We start from the raw sequence: 19,633 nt of genomic DNA, 5'->3' as shown, positions 1-19,633 counted from the left end.
AATTCTCTAAATAATAAAAAGTTTTTGGACCAACAGTCCGTACAACTAAAGTTGTAAAATATGTTAGATATAAACGGGTCTTATATGTGAGTTATGAAAATTCAATCAAGTGATATAAGATAAAATTGGTGACACAAGGATTTTGTAAAGACCCATGATTGATAATGAGGAGACGCATTCTCCAATTGTGGAATCAATGATTTTCCAATACCTAAATAGTCTGATAATACAAAGAGAGAATTGATACGCATCTAATATATATTGTGATTCAGTTGATTGAAAGTTTACAAGAAAGTCTTTGAAGGATGTGAATTATCAAATCATGTAAAGTAAGTTCTCGAGAACACAATGATTGTTGTGTATAGAGTCATATTTGAATACGTTACGATTATTGAATATGTTGATCATAAATGGAACTCCTGAAGAGTTTCCTAAGCTAGTTAAATACTTGAAAGGTTAATTGATTCATCTCAATGATGGAATTCTTGTGCATCAATAAGCATACACATAGAAGATAATGTACATGATGAGTACAATATCTCAATACACAAATAAATTATACAATATGGATTTTTGATATGTGATACAAAATGATTTGTTAATGAGCAAGTTCATACAACAAAAGTCATGAAAAAGTGAATGCGTATGCAAAATTTTTCAAGTTGAATAGAAGTCCATGAAAGATTGGTAGATGCATTGATTTATGCTTATTACGTATAAACTAAATTATTCGGATTGAGCTTGGCACAAATCAAGAAATATTTTGATAAAGAGGGAGATAAGTTGGATATAATTAGCCATACTTTTATCAAAATTTCATTCTTAAAAGTTCATTATAATCACAATTTAAAGTGATGATGTACATATCACCAAGAGAAACTTATAAGCGTTTAAAGATAAAATTCTTTTTGAACCTTTGATGTGATTATTGCTCTACTTATAGTTGGAGTATATGTGTAATTATATGGTTATAAATCCATCAAAGTGCATCAGAAAATGTTGAGACATTTTACAATGGATAAATTTAATCCTTTTAGCACGTTAAAGGATGCCTAACAATGACTCTATATCATTTCCTATCTGAATATAAAATATTATTGGTTCGGAAATACCATAATTAAATGCATATGTGAATTATGTCGTACTGTTAGCTATATATGATTATTATTTTCTTTATTTACATTTATCGGCATGTGTCCTGCTAGGAGACACCAAAATGGGTTAAAACATATATTTCAGGTATAAAGGATATGTGTTTATATTTTACTAACCCATCAAAACAAGTTTTGTTAGTCTTGTTGATGCAGAGAAACACAACAGGATCATAGTGTTTACCAGATGAAGCAATAGAAGTTTTCAAGTGAAGATCATACAACAATATTCAACTTAAAGATTCAAATGTCAAGGGACGAAGACGCAAATGATTGACTACAAAAGTTTTGTGTAACTTTCACAGAAGATCGATATTAACCATTTTAACGGAAATATAAATCAGGGGGAGAGAATACGCGCTGCACTCTTTTTCCCTTAACTATGGTTTTGTCCCATTGGGTTTTCCTAGCAAGGTTTTTAATGAGGCAGCATTTCCAAGCGTATTAAGTTGATAACCAAGGGGGAGTGTTATAAATATATTGATATTATGGTTATCAACTCTTAATATAGATTAGCTTCTTCTCCAAGTTTTCATATCCTATAAATATCCCATTGTATCTTATGTATTATATACCGAATGAATAAAATCCTCATCTTTATCCCTACATCTCTTTGTCATATTACTTGACTATTAGGCTTGTTTCACAACAATAACCAATTATTTATTTTTAAGGTATAGATATGTAAATTTCTAATTATACATTGGAAATTTCAGAGTACTATTGAGAGCCATAGTTATTTCTTTTTTTATTTTACAAACAACTGCACAAATATGTTCATGGTCGGTCCTGGGAGGTTCAAGGTGGGCGACATGATTATAAATTTATTTACGAACATAATGATCCGAGCTTCACAACTAAAAATTGTTAGAACTTAACAGGGCCGGCTCTGGAAATTCACATGCCTCGGCCGAGCTGAAAAAAATATGACCCTTAAACCTTAACATACTAAATAATGTAAACACTTTTTTTACACGTCGATTAAAATTATAGCGATTAACCTAAAAATTAGAAAATCATGATATTATAATGAGTTTATGACACACTTAATAGATTAATAGCTAATTGAGGATTTGTGAAACTCTCATAACAATTTTTATAGCAAATTGGTGAATTAATTTTTCGCAGTTTATGTTCTCTAATGTTTCGTTCTTGATAACTTTCATCGCCAACACGCTAAGTCTTTCTTGAGGCATTTTGGGTCGAAAATAGGATTTCAATAACTATAACTTTGAAAACTGCTACCGTGACTTCTGGTGTTCGAAGTCGCCGTGGCTGCTAGTCTTCGAAGTCAATTTTGCTATTATCGCACCTATTCGTTTCATCTATTTATTTAACTTCTGTTGATTAATTAAAAGTACTTGGCATTTTCAAATTTTAGTGGGCCTACATTCGGGTATTCTACATATATAACATCGGGAATTTTTAAAAATTTTGTGCCCCAAAAAAAACGTGCCCTGGCCGGTCGCCCGCTTTGCACACCCCAAGATCCGGCCATGGAACTTAAAGTCTAATTATAGCTGATTACTAGATTAACATTTAGAATTTCAGACACTTAGTTACTGATATGATGCAGTTATCAATGACCATTATAACATCAATTATCATCAACCATGCAAGTTTGAGGGAGCGTTGACGCGTGAAACAAGAGTGGTTGAGCGAGCATGTATTTCACACATTATGACTTGTATCAATTGTTGATGGATTTTTTAAAAAGTAACCACGGACGAAGAAGAAGACAGTGAGGAGCATGGAGCCAAAACAAATCCACTTTTAGGGTTTAAAGATAAGTTGGCTAATTTTATGTTATGTTTACCAGCCTGTTTCCCGATGGACCAAGTTCTTATATTTCAATTCTAAGTATTTTATTTAATTTGATTTGAACCATTTAAAAAGGTTTGATTCAGCTTAATAAATCTATATTTATTTTTATGTACTTTAAATATCTATCTATCTATACTCTCTAATAAAAGACTACAAGTTTTGTCACTTGTCACTCATTCATTAAACCTCACCCTTATAAACAAATTAATAATAGTAAAATAATAGTTACTATTCTTAAAATTTATGCTTCAAAATTTGTTAATTTAATAATTACTTCCTATTTTTTTCAAACATTTGATATTTATAATTATCTTTTATTATTAAAATTGTTTTAAAGACTATTGTACAACGACTGTAGTAATGGTGTTTAACGGGTTTATTGTTTCTTGTTATTAAATATATATTTTCAAGAACTACTCGTGTAATACGCGGGCCTCAAACTAGTTAGCCTATATGTTTAACTTTTTTTTAGATGAGGGAAGCAAGGAAGGGAAAAGAGTGAAATGAATTGAACATTAATATTAACTTGCAATTTGTAAACAAGTTGAATTGGTAGTATAGACACAGCTGGCTGAAAAGATCAAAAGAATGATGCATATATCGTACCTTTATTTTGTTTATTCTCTTGCACTTGTAGTTTCGGTAAGCCATCTCCTTTTTCTTATATGTATGATAATTAAAAAATATTACTAATAATTGCAATTTTTATAAACGTTGACATTGACTAATTCACCAATAATTAGTCTGCATATATATATATATATATATATATATAGTAGTAATAGATAGATCCATTCCCATCCTGCTTTGCACAATACTGATAATCTGATATAGATTCAGCAACAAACGGTACCGGTATAAAATTAATTAATTTTCAATATATGGTTTCAGTTGCACACACTAGCTAATTATTAATGCATGTTTGATGGTATGAGCTGAATATGCAGCAGCAGCTGGTTGAGTTGAAATTTGAAATGGACACGGAGACGGAGACGAGTATGGATACTACTGATCATCCCCTCAACCATCAGCCATCGGAGGTTGACTTGGAAGATATAAGGACTGAGACGCCGCCATTAAATGTGCCTAATTCTGAACCAGCTGCTACAGCTACAGCTACATCATCAAATTCAAATTTAAACCTACCAGATCGAAGATATCTCGATGGTAAAACCACAATCTTTATCTTTAGAGCTTAACAAATACAAAAACTAGTAAAGAAAAAAGCCAGTGGTTCTTACTTCTTACAAAACAATAAGTAATAATATTTTTAATATAAAGCAAAGACTTGTAGCATATTTTTTGAAAGACTATTTCTTCTTATGAATTTGTTATATTAAATAGATCATAAAGAATTAAATAAGCACTTAATTAGCATACGTGAAGTTAATTTTTTGGACATTCACTTACCTACAATTAGGGCAGTAAGTGAACCGGACGTCCGGTCGTCCGTTTGGCAAGAAATTCGTTTAACGGATATGGACAAAACAATTTCGTACGGTAAGCTTAACGGACAAAAGCAGACAATGGCCAAGTCCGTTCGATAGTATTCTTGAACGTCCGGTAACGTTCGTCCGATTACGTCTGGTAATATCCGTCTGGTATCGTTAGTGTTTAGATCTATCCAGTATTGTAATTTAATTGTGGAATTATTAGTGTTATTAATCATACTTTTGTATTACTACACATGTCTGATGTCTGTTATATTATAGTGATCCACTTTATTTTAATATATTAAGTGTTAAGTATATTTAGATGTTATATGACGTAATTTCAAATTTGTAGGTGAAACTGTTTAGATTTTTGTTTGGTATTAATATGTAACCGTTTATATTTATTCATTAGTGTTCGTTGTCCATTAATATTCACATGCTCGTTTGTCCATTAGTGTCCGTTTGTCCATTATTGTCCGTTAACGTTTGTTTACAATATTAACTGACGGACACGGACAAACTTAATTTCTTAATGGACAGACATGGACATGAATTTTCGTTCAGAAGAGTGTTCGTGAACCGTCCGTTTATTCGTCAAAAGCTTAACGGATGGACACAGACATGCTCTCGTCCGGTCCGGTTCGGTCCTGTACACCCCTACCTACAATACAGAAAAAACCTGTTTAGACCGTGTGTTATAATTCGGGAGCATTATATATAGCGCGTTGTTAAACGTATTATTATTCCGCTCATTTTTACTAAAAATATCTTATTTATTTTAACATCCAAAGCCAATACACAAACGAAAAGGGTACGCCCCTCCCTCTAGCTCGCCGACACGGTAACACTCAAATGGGCAACTTGGGTGGGGCCAAGGTTTTCTCTAACCAATCACAATATTAAATATCCACTCGCCTTTCTATATATAAAAAAATATTTATTAATAAATGATTTTTCGGTAAAACAATTGCGCGTTTTTTGAATGAAAAGTTAGTGAATGCCCCATGCTTAGGTGGCAGTTAGCAGTGACGTGACAACACTTTTGGAGTTTTGGTTAACTAATCATGTCCCATAAGTACACATGGTCTAATAAGAGTGTTGATGTGTGGTGCTCAAGGTATAACTGAGGCCTGTGAGCATAGGTGCACACTAACCGGTTTCAAACCCTAAACCAGTTAGGGTTGAAACCGGTTCGGTTTGATAAATAAACAATCAAAACATGTTGAAACCGGTTTCTTGGGTGGTTAATTATCAGATGTTTGATCGGTTTCGGATTAGCTAAACTGGTTTAGAATCAGTTTCAATGAAGTTGATTACGAACCGGTCTGAAACCTATGGTTTCTATCGGTTCCAAACTGGTTCGGTTCTTTCTTAATTACACATGATAATAAAAGTACTTAACAAGTTTGCTTTTAAATCTTTAAAGGAGGCAGAGAAGAATACCTCAGCATTTGTGTACCTCTGTATGAAGCATCAATCAAAGGTAACTGGGCAGCTGCTGAAAACATCATAAGGCAGCATCCATAGGTGAAGCAGTGTAGTATCACTGGAAATCATGAAACGGCACTTCATATAGCGGCATCCGCTAAAAGCACCAATTTGATGGAGGATTTTGTTAGTAAGCTTGTCCTTTTGATGGAACCAGAAGAGCTAAAGCTTACGAATGAAAGCGGCAATACTGCACTTTGTTTAGCAGCCGCAGGAGGTACCGTGAGTATTGCTAGAATTTTGGTAAGACGTTGCCCGGCCTGCTAAATATTCCTGGTAGTCTAAAAATGCTGCCACTCTATTAGCTTCTTTATGTGGAAAGTATGATATGGTGGATTATCTCTATCAAAATTCAAATAACATGAATGGTGCGTTTTGGACCGAAAGGAATAGTGGTTGGGTTCTCATGAGATGTGTAGAAGCAGAATTCTTCGGTAAGTGTGTGTGTGCGCATGTTACATTTTTTTATCACCAACTTTGATTAAAAATATTTATATCTTACATATTTTAATGCAAGTATTATTTAATGGGTTTTTCTTCTACTATGAGAGGGCTTTGAAAAAAAACAACCCACGTCCAAAATGGCTAATATAAATGACATATCGATACTAGAATTTAGGTGTTTAATAATGTGAAAACTGCAAAAATTGGATGGGAAAAATGTGGAGTTGGTGGCAAGTTATCTCGCATAAGAACGGAGAAAAAACTTTTGCGTAGTTTATAAGTGGGAAACCATTGTTAAGGATATGCAAACACTAGTAGGAAAATTAAGCAAACGAGTTTATCTTGAGATTCTTAGTACTAGCTACTTGCTTCAGTTTTTGTACTTTAGAAAACAAACAAGTTCTCTGAAGCAAGTAGTACTAAGAAATAATAAACAAACAAGTTCCTACAACCGCTTGTCATGTTGTTATGACTGTTAATTAGACTTAATCGTTATGTTCACAGGTTTGTTAACATATGGGTGACGAGTCATTGTTTAGGTCAGTCAAACAGAAGTTGGGTTAAACTTCTGGATTAAGAAAAAGGATGTTTTGTGTAAACAACTTGTGTGTCAATTTGTTATATTAGGATAAGTTAAAATAATGGAGGTTAGCATATCTAGGAAGATAAGGTTGTAACTTGCAACTTGTTATGCAAGTTGTTTTAGATTGTGCAGTTTTTATGTTTATGTTTTAGTATAAATAGGTGGCTAAAGTGTCGTGTAACAGTGCGGTGGTTTAATCCCTTTAATATAAAAACAGTTTTATGACTTTGATTGCCAACAATTGGTATCAGAGCTGCAAGATTGAAGGGCTGTTCGAGAAGAGAAAAAAAAGGAGGGCGACTACCACCCAACCCAGAACCTGTGACTGGTTCAGGGGTTGTTGAAAAAGTGATATGTGATTGATCGTTTGCAACCTAGAATCTGTGACTAGTTCAGGGGCGGTTGAAGAAGCGATATATGATAGATGGTTTGTGAAGAAGACTGTTATCAGAAAACCTTGCTGTGGTCGATTGAGGCTGCTGAAATCGATCTGTGAAAGCTGCTGGAAAAATCGGAGGGTTGTGAATAGCTTCCAGAAGGTGTGCGTGAGACAGTTAGTCGTGTGAAACGACTGAGTCGGACTGGTTGTGTGGAACAACTACCTAAGGAGAAGGCCTGAGTGATTCAGGTTGTAGTTTCTGTTCAGAGAGTGATCAGAATCTGAGTCAGGTTATCGTCAAGAGAAACCAACAATCTGCGTGGAGCAGATTTTTGACCGGTGGTTTCTGCGGATAAAGCGGAGCAGGTGGGATCAGTGAAAGGTCCAGTGGATCTGTCAAATCAGTGGGAAAGAGGCTGTTGGAACGTGGTTGATCAGAAGGATTGGGACCACCAAGTAAAAATATAGAAAGGTGTCTTCGTTCGGGTTTCTTCCTCGCCGAGGACAAGAACAGCAGGTGGATGGTTCTTTTGGCAGAAATATTCCAACTAGATAATGCAGAAAAAACGAATCAGCGGAGTTGTGTTCGTTTAGCAGCATGAAAGATAGAAAAGCGGATGGCTTGTCTTCAGGTTGGTGGTTGATAGTGTGTGGCTTACAACTCAGGAAGAAATTAGTGTACCGGGGTAGCGAAGGTCAAATCAAGAAGAGTCGAGTGAAGACTTTGGACGTGACCAGAGTAAAGGTCGGAGTCCGGGATAAAGTCGAGTTGGCTCGGGAAGACGATGATTCGACATTGTCGTGATGGGCAGCGTGAACATTAAACGATTAGGGGGGGTGATTGTTAGACTTAATCGTTATGTTCACAGGTTTGTTAACATACGGGTGGCGAGTCATTAGGTCAGTCAAGCAGAAGTTGGGTTAGACTTCTGGATTAAGTAAAAGGATGTTTTGTGAAAACTTGTGTGTCAAGTTGTTATATTAGGATAAGTTAAAATAATGGAGGTTAGCATATCTAGGAAGATAAGGTTGTAACTTGCAACTAGTTATGCAAGTTGTTTTAGATTATGCAGTTTTTATATTTATGTTTTAGTATAAATAGGTGGCTAAAATGTCGTGTAACAGTGTGGTGGTTTAATCCCTTTAATACAAAAACAGTTTTGTGACTTTAATTGCCAACATGATTTATGAACATCTTAATACATAATTAAGATTTGTTATTTCTTTCGGGATCTTTTGGTCACAGTTTTTCTCAGTGAATTTAACTGCGATTTATTTAACACCTTTTCGCTATGTGATAGATCTTTCAATACTTTGTAGATATTGCAGTGAGAATAGTGACAAATCGGCCAGAACTTGCTATAAACGGTGATGTGCTTAGAGCTTTGGCTAAAAAGACTAACGCGTTTGGGGAGATAAAACTTCATTTTATCCGAAGAGTCATCAATAAAAGTAAGTTTCTCTTTCATGGAGGGGTGCATGCCTAAATGACTAAATGTGCCACACCCTTCTAAAACTTTGTTGTACTTACCTTGAAGTAGGCGTGGGCTTGGATTATGGGTTCTAGGGTTTTATTAGTTTTCTTGTTGACCAAGTTAGGTTAACACTATACATATGTTTTAACCGAGTTTAAGGTTTTGATATAAAAGTTTTTGTGTTAATGTTTTTGAGTTATATTTCCATGGTATAGTAAAAGTGAGATCTCTTAAATATTGTGTGTTCTGATTATCGTTTATTCCTTTGAAATATTGACATTGTTTGTGTAATTGATGAGTCTAATGTATGACATGATATGATAGTCTGACATGATGCCCGTATGATATGGTGATGATATGAGATGATGTAATACGAGATACTATAAGATAAAATATAAAATATGGCGTGATATACTATGATATGATTGTGTATAATACTCTATTATAATGTACTCGATTGAAATATACTATGATATATTATATTATTTATATCCTACTATATTAGTTATAAAGGCTTTCATAAAATATACCAATCTTTAATGTATCATGCTAATTATAAAACTTATGATAATTCCGCATTGAGGGTGGACAGAAGAAGTTCTTGGTTTTTAAAAAATTCCTCGTCTCAAATGTATCAACACGTTTTGGATTTAGTGTTCATGGATGAGAGAAAAACTCCAAATTTAAGCATGTTAGTAATATCATGTTGGGTAACTTCTTTAGAACCTCCACTTGGGTAGCCAAAAACAAGTTCTTGAGTTCCTTATGGGCAAATCATACATTATTGATGGTACAAGGGGAAATGTTACAAATGGTATTAGAGTTACTCATGTGTCATTCCAGATGTTAGGACATTTTAGGATTTTTTTTCCCTATATAAGATCTTGTGTCTGTCTAATGGTTAATTTATTCAAAAAGCAATAGTTCGTATATGTTGGTTTCTTATTTGGTTGTTGCATTCGGTATTTGCAGTTTTTCATGTTGTTGAAAGAGAAAGGCTTGCTATTCAGTTATTAAGAGACATTTGGAATGCTATAGTGAGGAAGCCCAAGAAAGAAATTGATGATATTTTAAGAGGGCCACCAGACAAAGAACTGCAAAATGACAAGGCAACAACATCAAAACATGTCAAAAAGAATACATACTCTTCCCGAGTGCTATTTATTGCTGCTGAAATGGGAAACACTAGATTTCTGGTTGAGCTCATTCGCCAATATCCAGATCTTATTTGGAAGTTAAATGATAGTGGCCAAAGTATATTTCATGTTGCCGTCTCACACCGTCAAGAGGGTGTTTACAATCTTATGTACGAGATAGGCTCGATGAAGGATTTCTTAACTCCGATAAGGGATGTCAATGGGAATAACATGTTGCATTTAGCTGCCAAGAGTGCAAAGAAGAAGCGACTCCAAGAAACTTCAGGAGTGGCTCTACAAATGCAAAGGGAACTGTTATGGTACAAGGTATTACACTTTTCTCTCCAATATTAATCCAGAAAGTTAAGTGTTTGTGTTTGTGTTTGTGTTTTTGTGTATGATCATTGTTCTTTTTCCCCTTTTTAATACAAATATGATTATTTTTTTAATCAACTATCTAGTTTCTTATTAAACTCAAAACAATTACAATAAAATGACAGACAAACGGATAACAAGCTGCACCGCAACCCCCCTTCTAAATAGCAGAGGGCAGTTGTGCAGCTGTGTTTTTGCTTTCTTAAATTTTTAACCCAAAATCTAACCTCTTTTGTGTAGGAAGTGGAAAGTATGCTCCCTCCTTCTTGTCAAGAAAAGAAGAACAACAATGGTCTACTGCCACACGAATTGTTCACCAACGAACACAAAGGTCTCATGATTGCAAGTGAGAAGTGGATGAAGAACACAGCTAGCCATTGTATGGTAGTTGCTGCGTTAATTGCTACCGTAGTATTTGCAGCCGCTTTTACTCTACCAGGTGGATACAATAATACTAGTGGTATTCCTATTTTACGAAATCATAGAGCATTTATAGTCTTTGTTATATCAGATGCCATTTCTTTGTCATTTGCCACAATTTCAATCCTCATGTTCTTATACATTCTCACATCTCGTTACGCCGAGGAAGATTTCTTGGAATCATTACCTAAAAAACTTATGAGAGGTCTGGCAGCACTTTTCCTCTCTATCACTGCCATGATGGTCGCTTTTAGTGTTAGTTTTTTTGCTCTTTATCACAACGAGTTGATTTGGGTACCAACTCTTATCACTGCATTTGCCTCGATGCCCGTTATCTTATATGCCAGACTTCAGTATGGTCTTCTAGCAGATGTTTACAGCTCAACATATGGTTCCAAAAACCTCTTCAAGCCAAAAAAGCCTATTCTTTACTAGCCAAGTCCTAAATTCGGAATCATCGTTTGTTTCTCACATTCACTATAACTTTCATTTCAGTGTGTGGAAAAATTATTAAATTGAGCATGATTATGTAGTTTTTAAAGGTAATTGTATATTTATAAGCATTTTTTTTGTGTCATTGTACATTTCTATTTCTTATTAATTAAGTAAATCATTAATAATTGTTGTTTGTATGCCGCGATATAAAAGTTAAATATGCATTATCGGTTGGGAAGGAGCTACGGTGAAACTTATTAGAACGCTTCGCTTTAAAAAGATTTCATATAAGTATTGGTAGTATAGATAGATAGCTATAAAATTATAAAAATAGTCTTTTAGAGCATGCAGTAGGTCTTAAGGAGAGCAACCTCTCTATCTACATGTACCAGAAAGTATGAACTCGAACTTAAAACTTTCACATGGATGTAACTATAACTCGACCCAATGCCTAGAAGTTGACCGTTCCAGGCATGGGAGATGAACACATACCCAACTGATCCAGGACGAGATTGTGTCCGATATAGTTCGATTGCATTATTTACTTTATTATAGTTCATTCATGTAGCCTGGTAATTTCTAACACACCACCCGAATTGGGCCATTTTCATTTGTTTATTATGCTTTTGTTGGGTCAAGTCCAAACAATTAACTATGAGTTATGATTTATGTTTAATATGGGGTCATGGGGTGTAGATCACTTAATTAGTTCGAGAAGTTTGACACAATATTTAACGGTCTGGAGCTAGGAGACGACCGGTTGGATGAATCGTTGTTTATCCAATCAAGTATTTGCGTGTTGGTTCATTGTTCAATCTTTGTTCGTTTGTTCATATACAGATTGTGGATTACGGAGTCAAAGAACGTTGATGTGTAACTCAAACTCGACTCATGGAGCGAGGATGATAACAATCGGACCTATAATTCCATTGTATATTATGAGTTTTTAATCTTTTATACAAACTTTTAATCAGTTTTTGTTTACGTTGTCTTAATTAAAAAATGTTTTATCAAAAATGATTTTGATACTATATTATTACAAAAGTTTCTATGAAAACACCAAAATCAATTATATTAACCAGGGCCGTCTTTGAGGCATGACAGGGTAGTCGATGGCCACATGCCCGACACCTCATTAGGCCCGAAATTTTTTTTTTTCAAAAACTTATATGTATTTTTATCAAAAACATGTGTATAATCAATGTTTCAACACAATTACAAAACCACTAGCTTGGTCTAATGGTAAAATGGTATGAAATCTAACCAAAATGTTGTGGGTTCTAGCCTTATTTGAGACAATTTTAAGCCTATGTTTATACGATTTTTTTTTACACAACTTAAATCATAATCAAGTAAGCTCATTTATAATTAAATTGTTTAAACCCAACAAAATGTTTCTTTTACATAAGGCCCAAAAATTTTTTTGCCTTTGGCCCAAAATTTTTTACGATTTTTCAGAGCCGGCCCTGATATTAACTTAAAAGTTAAAACTCTATGGTCTATAATTTTTATTTTTTATGAGATCAAGATATTTCGTAGTAGGCGTTTGGATTTGGATAAAACTCATGTCGTGTCGTAAACCCAAATTGTAAAATTTATGTTCTCAAGTAAAGTTAAAACCAGCATGTGTTAAATTTGATAAATGTTAAGAAACATTAGAAAGCGGGCCATCTCTGAGAATTTAAATACATCGGCCGAGCCAAAATAAAAAAGGTCCATAGGCCTTAACGAAATTTTTTTTATTCGCTAGCGTACATGTATAAAACTTTTATCGACCGATTTATTATAAGCAGAAACCATTCTGAGCATGTAATTATCTCATAAACCATTGCAAATAATCTTATTTTTAACACCAAAAAACATATATATTTAATATGTATAAAAAAAGTTTGTGCCCCCGAAATTTATGTGCCCCAGCTGATGGTATGGCTCGCACACCCTCTGAGCCTCCCCTGTTGAAAAGTATTAAAAATTTGCATAAAATATACACACCCTTGTAGTTTTTTTTAGTTTTGCAACATCAATCTACTACAGGTAGCTAAGGGTACCATGAATGTAAAATATTTTTGCTACTCAATACCAAAATTCGGCCATAATATAATTTCTATGCATTGAATTTTAAGAAGTTGACTCTTTGAATTGGTCATCAATATACGTTCAAAAAAGTCAAATGTAATCAATATGATGTGGTGTTCAGTGTTCACAACATTTAATTTATAATATAATATAATAAATAAGATTTCGATAATGACTTAATACATGCAAAATGCATTTTATTGGCAAAACTAAAATTCAGAATATCATAATAATTTGCATATTATCTTTATGCTTGAAAATGATTTGAATTCGGAGTTTTTCTAAGACAGTTATCTTTCTATTATTTTACATAAATATAAAGTTTGCTTACATTACATTTGTTGTAGACTGGTAACTTTGTTATGGCTTATGGGTGATGTTTTACTAGGTATGATTGTTATTATATAATATCAAATTTAGTTAATGATAGTAAATCAGTAATTTGCTAAACATTTATGATCCTAAATGTGTCGATGGCACTAAGAGAGTTCAAGAAATATACGCCTTACTATGGAAATTGGAATTAGTTAAACATGACAAAAGAAAATTATTTTCTTGATTATTTCAAGTCATAAAAAATATAAGTTATCTTTCATGATACAATTAAAAATATATGTATATTTTATACTGTATATGAAAAAGAAAATCTTTTATAAAATAACTAATAGTAGATTACTGAGTAATGTATTGAAAATGAAGGATGCCGACAAAAATATGAAGTTTAGAAGGGCATCTTGGTATGAAGGCCATGTCGATGCCACTTCTTTTTGTTTTTGTACTTTTCCTAAACGCTAAAAGAACATTTTACTTGTTATATTATATATTTACTTTAGTTGACTTTTTAATGAATTTACGAGTTATAAAGCTATTAAATATACTTAAAAATTTCGTGTCATTAAACCTAAGACAATCTATTCAAAACGTTTTAAAAACTTAGTATTCAAATATAACAGATTAAACATGGATGAAACTACAAGATTGAAAAGTCTAGAATTCATCATGCATATAACAAAAGTATGTCTATCTTAATATAAATAATTTTTATTAAAAATAAATATGCTTATTGAATACGTGTTCTTTTTTCTTTAAGTTTGTGGTAAGCGAGTTAATTAAAAAAAATTTGCTTCGGGGAATCAATCAACTATACGCCATTATTTGTTGTTTAATCCTTTAAATTCCGAGTCATGTCACTTTTCATAATAAAATATTAATAATGTAAAGAAAATCAAAGCAAATCTTTTATATTATATAGCATATCATTTTAGCCGGCCGATTACACAAGATATATACGAATAGACGAATAGTTAGTCCTTTGTGGAGGTTGGTTATCTTTTTTCTGTTTTTTTAATTGTCCTTTTAGCGAATATTCAAAGATTCGACAGATTGGGATTTTGTGCATGATTTGTATCTAATTATTTACTATTTAAGTTACATAAATAAGATTTGTACTTTTGTAATGTTAACAAAATCTCACTTTTTAATAGTTAAATAGTTTTATCTCGATAACTATGTAAAATTTATTGTAACAAAAGTACTTTCTTACATAGTTATCCCTTATGTCACAACTAAATGTTTAATTTTAAACCTCCGATATTAAATTATTTATTTTAAAATAGACTTCAAATTCCTTGAATAGGCTAACTAGGGATGTTCATCGAAGCGGATAAAGGATTATTCGTGTTTGAAATTAGGACCTAATCCGAATCCAATCCGATCCGATCCGAATTAGGGGTGTTCTTATCCTATCCGAATTAATTTCGGATAGATTTGGATGGATTCGGATCGAATTCGGATAATCCGAATAACACGAAATAAATCGTATAACAAACATTCAATCAACGTCTGATTAAATAAAAATATAACATCACAAAATTAAAATAAAACATACACAAAGAAAAGTCAAACTTCAAACAAAAATTGAAATAAATCCATAAGTCATCATAATTCTAAAAATTAAAACGGATATAAATAAAACCAGACTTCAAAATAATAAAATTACATGTTATTTATTCGGGCATCCGAATAATCTGAATTATCAGAATTTTTTGAAAATCCCTATCCAAATTCGAATAAGAATTCGGATCAGATTATTCGAGTTTCGGTTTCGGTTAGGATTTCAATTTTTTTTTCATATTTCTAGGTTTAAATGTGCATTTTCACAAAATATCTCCAAAAGATGAGGCTATAATGCATTTGGCTCGCAATTTTTTTTACAAAAGTTTAAATTTGTAAAAAGGGGGGGGGGGTTAAAATAAGAAAAACCCTAAAATGCGAAGAATTATATTTTTTTCATTCTCAATAGGAAGTGAAATTCATGAAAGGATTTGGAACCTATGATATCATTTTTAATTTGTAAATGAATTTTAGTGATATATCAATTATAACGAAACTGTAATATATCACAATGGCCAACCCGACAAACACACACTCATCGTCACTGTCATTTAGCCATCACCTATCGCCATGGCCCTAACCACCACTAGGGTAGGAATGATCGAGGTGCCAGGATAGAAATGATTGTCTAAGAAACGGTAAGCGAGGTGTTAGAGTAAGGGCAGTGATGAGGTGACAACGGTGGTCGAGATGAATGGTGACGATATCAATAATCTGGTGGGTAGCATGGCTATAGTTGGCTATTAAGTTTTTCCAATATATTAAAGTTTTTCCAATATGGTGACGATATCTATTAAGTTTTTCCAATATATTAAAGTTTTTCCAATATATTAAAGTTTAAATTCAATCATTATAGACTCACAATTCTATTATTATTGTCATTTTTCGGAAAATGTTCGTGAATTAGTGTTACGTGTCTATCGGGGTATCAGAATAACACATAAAAATTAGCGATGGATATTATATAACATATGGGTGAAAGTTAACAAACAAATTTAAATTAACGTGTTAACTGTGAGAATCAAATAGTGTAATTATATAATTACACTACACTATAATTACACTATGTTATATGTATAATTATACTACTTAATTCTAACCATTAATACGTTAATTTAATTTGTATATAATCCAAACTCATATAAGACATTTTTATCAATACTGGTATAATAATACAAGTATTTCATTCAACCCATGACCACAAGTAACACGTTTTTATTCAAATTTATAAAAATAAACATGGCATTTAGTGAAAGTTGTTTCGGTTATACAAAATGAAATGTGGACCATTTTATAATTTTGACTTCCATTCCATTCCATTCCAATTCCAGCCCAACACACCATGACGGAGACTTATCGAGATCTCATTTAACACCAATTCCAATTCCCCTCAATCCATTCATTCATCTTAAATAAATATAAATAAACCCAATTCCAATTCCAATTCCAATTCCAATTCCATCCCAAAATGCATCAAATCCCGTCAACATATCCACCCCAAACAAACTCAAACCCTAGCCTCCAATTCCCAGAACACGAGCATCTGAACTGCCCTAGATGCGACTCCGACAACACCAAGTTCTGCTACTACAACAACTACAACCTCTCCCAGCCGCGCCATTACTGTAAGAACTGCGGGCGCTACTGGACCAAAGGCGGCACGCTTCGTAAGATTCCCGTCGGCGGCGGAGTTCGTAAATCGACTAAACGATCTCCTTCAACCTCCAATAAACGTCCTGCTGAGTCATCTCCGGTTTTAGATTTCAATAATAATAATCAGAGTAGAACAAGTGGATCTGAAAAAGATGGATTGAAGATATCATCGGTGGTGACGGATGGTGAATCGAGCGGTGCCAGAGGAAATGGATGGGCTGATCTTTCTATTTTCACATCTGGTTCCAGCTTTCGTTAGATTTTTTTTTTTTTTATTTATTAAAAAAAAGGTAATTGGGGATCATGGGGATATTTTTGATATATATATTTTTACTTGTTAATTATGATGGGTTTATTTATGTTGTTATCTAAAGTTGTCCAGATATTAATTATTAGTGGTAATTATATACATCTCATTTTGTAGATATTCTTGTTCTTTTCTTACATTGGCCATGTTTGGGATTCTTTATTTACACCTTTTTTGACTTTTGTAAGTCATCCTTTCCTAACTTATCAAAAACCTTTTTGTTCTTTCTTTAAAATGTTAAAAAAGACACATTACCTAAACACCTTTTTAACTTATAAAAGTTAATAAGTTTTTGATAAGCTAATAAGTTGTTTTGTGATATTCTTATTGTTTTCTTACATTATAGACAGAATTACAAATTTTGTCCTTTAAAATAAGACGAATTACGGTTCGTGTCCTTTTCTAAGTTTCCTTGCAGGCGGTGTACTTTAAACTTTTTTTCCTACAAGTTATGTCCTTTACGCTAACTGGGTTAGAAAAACTCTGTTAAATCCCATCACGTGAGAAGCATGTGAGGGTAGTTTTGTCTTTTTGCCTACCCTGCAACAACTTCTTCTTCTTCTGTTTCCGTATCTATTAACACACACACATTTCATCACCATACCTCCCACTCTTCTTCTCCATCTTCTTAACCATCTACTCCTCCGCCCACTTCCTCCTCTTCCGCCACTGGACCACCACCCTCCGCCCAATCGCCACCAGCTGCCTCATCTCACTTCTCTCTCTATGTTCTACCACACCATCACCATAACCACTCCTCAAACACCATCACCACCGCCACCATAGCTCCGCCACCAGCCACCACTCCACCACCGCCACCATTGCAAATTTGTAATTATGTCTTTAAACAAACAACACTCGTTACATTTGGGGATAATCTTAACTAGGGTTTACAATTCCATCCAATGCAGTTTCAATTCACCCCATCCAATCAAGAATTAACCCATATCGGTGAGTCACTCATGAATCTTGATTTAAACCAACCGCCACCGTCACCGCCTTCACAATCGCCACTTGGGTTTGAGTCTTTTTCCGATGAACATCAAAACCCACGTCGCCCAATTGAAGATCGAATTAGATTTGCAATTTGCGCGAGTTTAAGACAACCCCAATCAACGGCGTTAAATATGATGTCAGTAGATGATCCAACTGTGGGTGTTGATGGTGAGAGCTTAAGGAATTGCAAAAGGGATAAAACCCGGTTGGCGAAAGCGTTGGAAATGGATGCTGATGATGATAAGAGTGATGGTGATCATAAAGGTGGGATCTTTGATTGTAATATATGTTTGGGTATGGCTAAAGATCCGATTTTGACATGTTGTGGTCACTTGTTTTGTTGGGGGTGTTTTTATAATGTTCCGTATGTTGATTCGATTTCGAAAGAGTGTCCGGTTTGCAACGGGGAAGTGACCGATGCTAATGTTATACCCGTTTACGGGAATGGGAATGGGAGGAGTTTGGAAGGGTTGGAGTCTGATTTCGGAGTGATAATTCCGCCTAGGCCGAAGGCGCGCAGAGTGGAGAGTGTGGAACCGCTGTGTTTGGATAATAGTATTAGTCCAGTGGCGGATGCGATTAGAAACCTTAGGATCAATATGAGGAATAGAGATGCGAATTCGGTTGTTCATGCTAGTGTTAATATTCAACCGCGGGATGAAAGATATGCTGGTTCGGTTGAGATGGATATGGTGGTAACTAGCACTGGGAGGAGTGTGACATCTGCCCCGATCCGACCCGACCCAGGTACCCGTTTCTCTGACCCGATCTCTTTCTTTTATGATTTAGTATTTATTTATACTTATATTTTTCTTTTAATAGTAATAATATATTTTCCTTCCCGCCTCTTTCTCTCTCTTTCTTTCCGCCGTCCCGTCCCTCTCCTTCTCTCTTTCCGCCTTCTTTTCCCTCTTGTCGCCGTCCCGCCCTTAAGCCTTGTTTCCCTCTTTTTTCTTCTAACTCTTTGCTTGTCCTTTGTTCCTTCCCGCCTAAGGTTGTCTGCGCAGCTCCACGCGCCAGACCCCTTACAAGGAATCCTGCGTGAAGACCACCTGTTTCAGCGATACGCGAGACGAACTCTTCTCGCAGCGCGCTAAGAATTGTAATTCTTCTCGCAGCGCGCTAAGAACGGTAGTTCTTCCCGCGACGCGCTAAGGATTTGTAGTTCTTCTCGCAGCGCGCTAAGAATCGTAGTTCATCCCTCGACGCGCGAAGAATTATAGTTCTTCCCGCGGCGCGCTAGGAATTTTAGTTCCTCCCGCGGCGCGCTAAGAAATGTGATTCTTCCCGCGGCGCGCTTAGAAATGTAGTTCTTTCCGCGACGCGTTAAGGTTAGTTCTGTCTGCCTTCGCGCTCGCGCTCTCTTGACCTTCTGTGTCAGCGTTCTCGCGCTAAACCCTTTGAGTTTTCTTCTGTTTAATCTAGCCGTTGCTTGTGTTGTCTTATCTTTTGTGCCGTTGACCTAATCTGCTTTATGTCTGAAAAGTTACTTTCGGCGCAGCATGCGCACCAACCCCATTGGTTGGCAGAAAAAGTGACTGACATTATCTTTTGAGATCTGCTCT

The 19,633-nt window shown here is 34.5% G+C and overlaps 1 protein-coding gene across 1 annotated transcript; it reads left to right on the top strand.

The window, feature by feature from the left end:
* Positions 1–3,916: 3,916 nt before the first annotated feature.
* LOC143565355 (uncharacterized) lies at positions 3,917–11,254 on the top strand. The gene is made up of 7 exons (XM_077052345.1): positions 3,917–4,142; positions 5,835–5,891; positions 5,985–6,113; positions 6,202–6,330; positions 8,623–8,754; positions 9,750–10,240; positions 10,529–11,254. The coding sequence occupies exons 1-7, from the start codon at positions 3,917–3,919 to the stop codon at positions 11,141–11,143; spliced, it is 1,779 nt and encodes a 592-aa protein (XP_076908460.1). The 3' UTR covers positions 11,144–11,254.
* Positions 11,255–19,633: the final 8,379 nt, after the last annotated feature.

The sequence above is a fragment of the Bidens hawaiensis genome, unplaced genomic scaffold (assembly GCF_021521415.1).
Source record: "Bidens hawaiensis isolate Kalapana, Puna unplaced genomic scaffold, B.hawaiensis_p1.1 tig00022321_1, whole genome shotgun sequence".
Lineage (NCBI taxonomy): Eukaryota > Viridiplantae > Streptophyta > Magnoliopsida > Asterales > Asteraceae > Bidens > Bidens hawaiensis.
The sequence above is the reverse complement of the archived record's forward strand: the minus strand, read 5'-3'. Positions and strand labels throughout refer to the sequence as shown.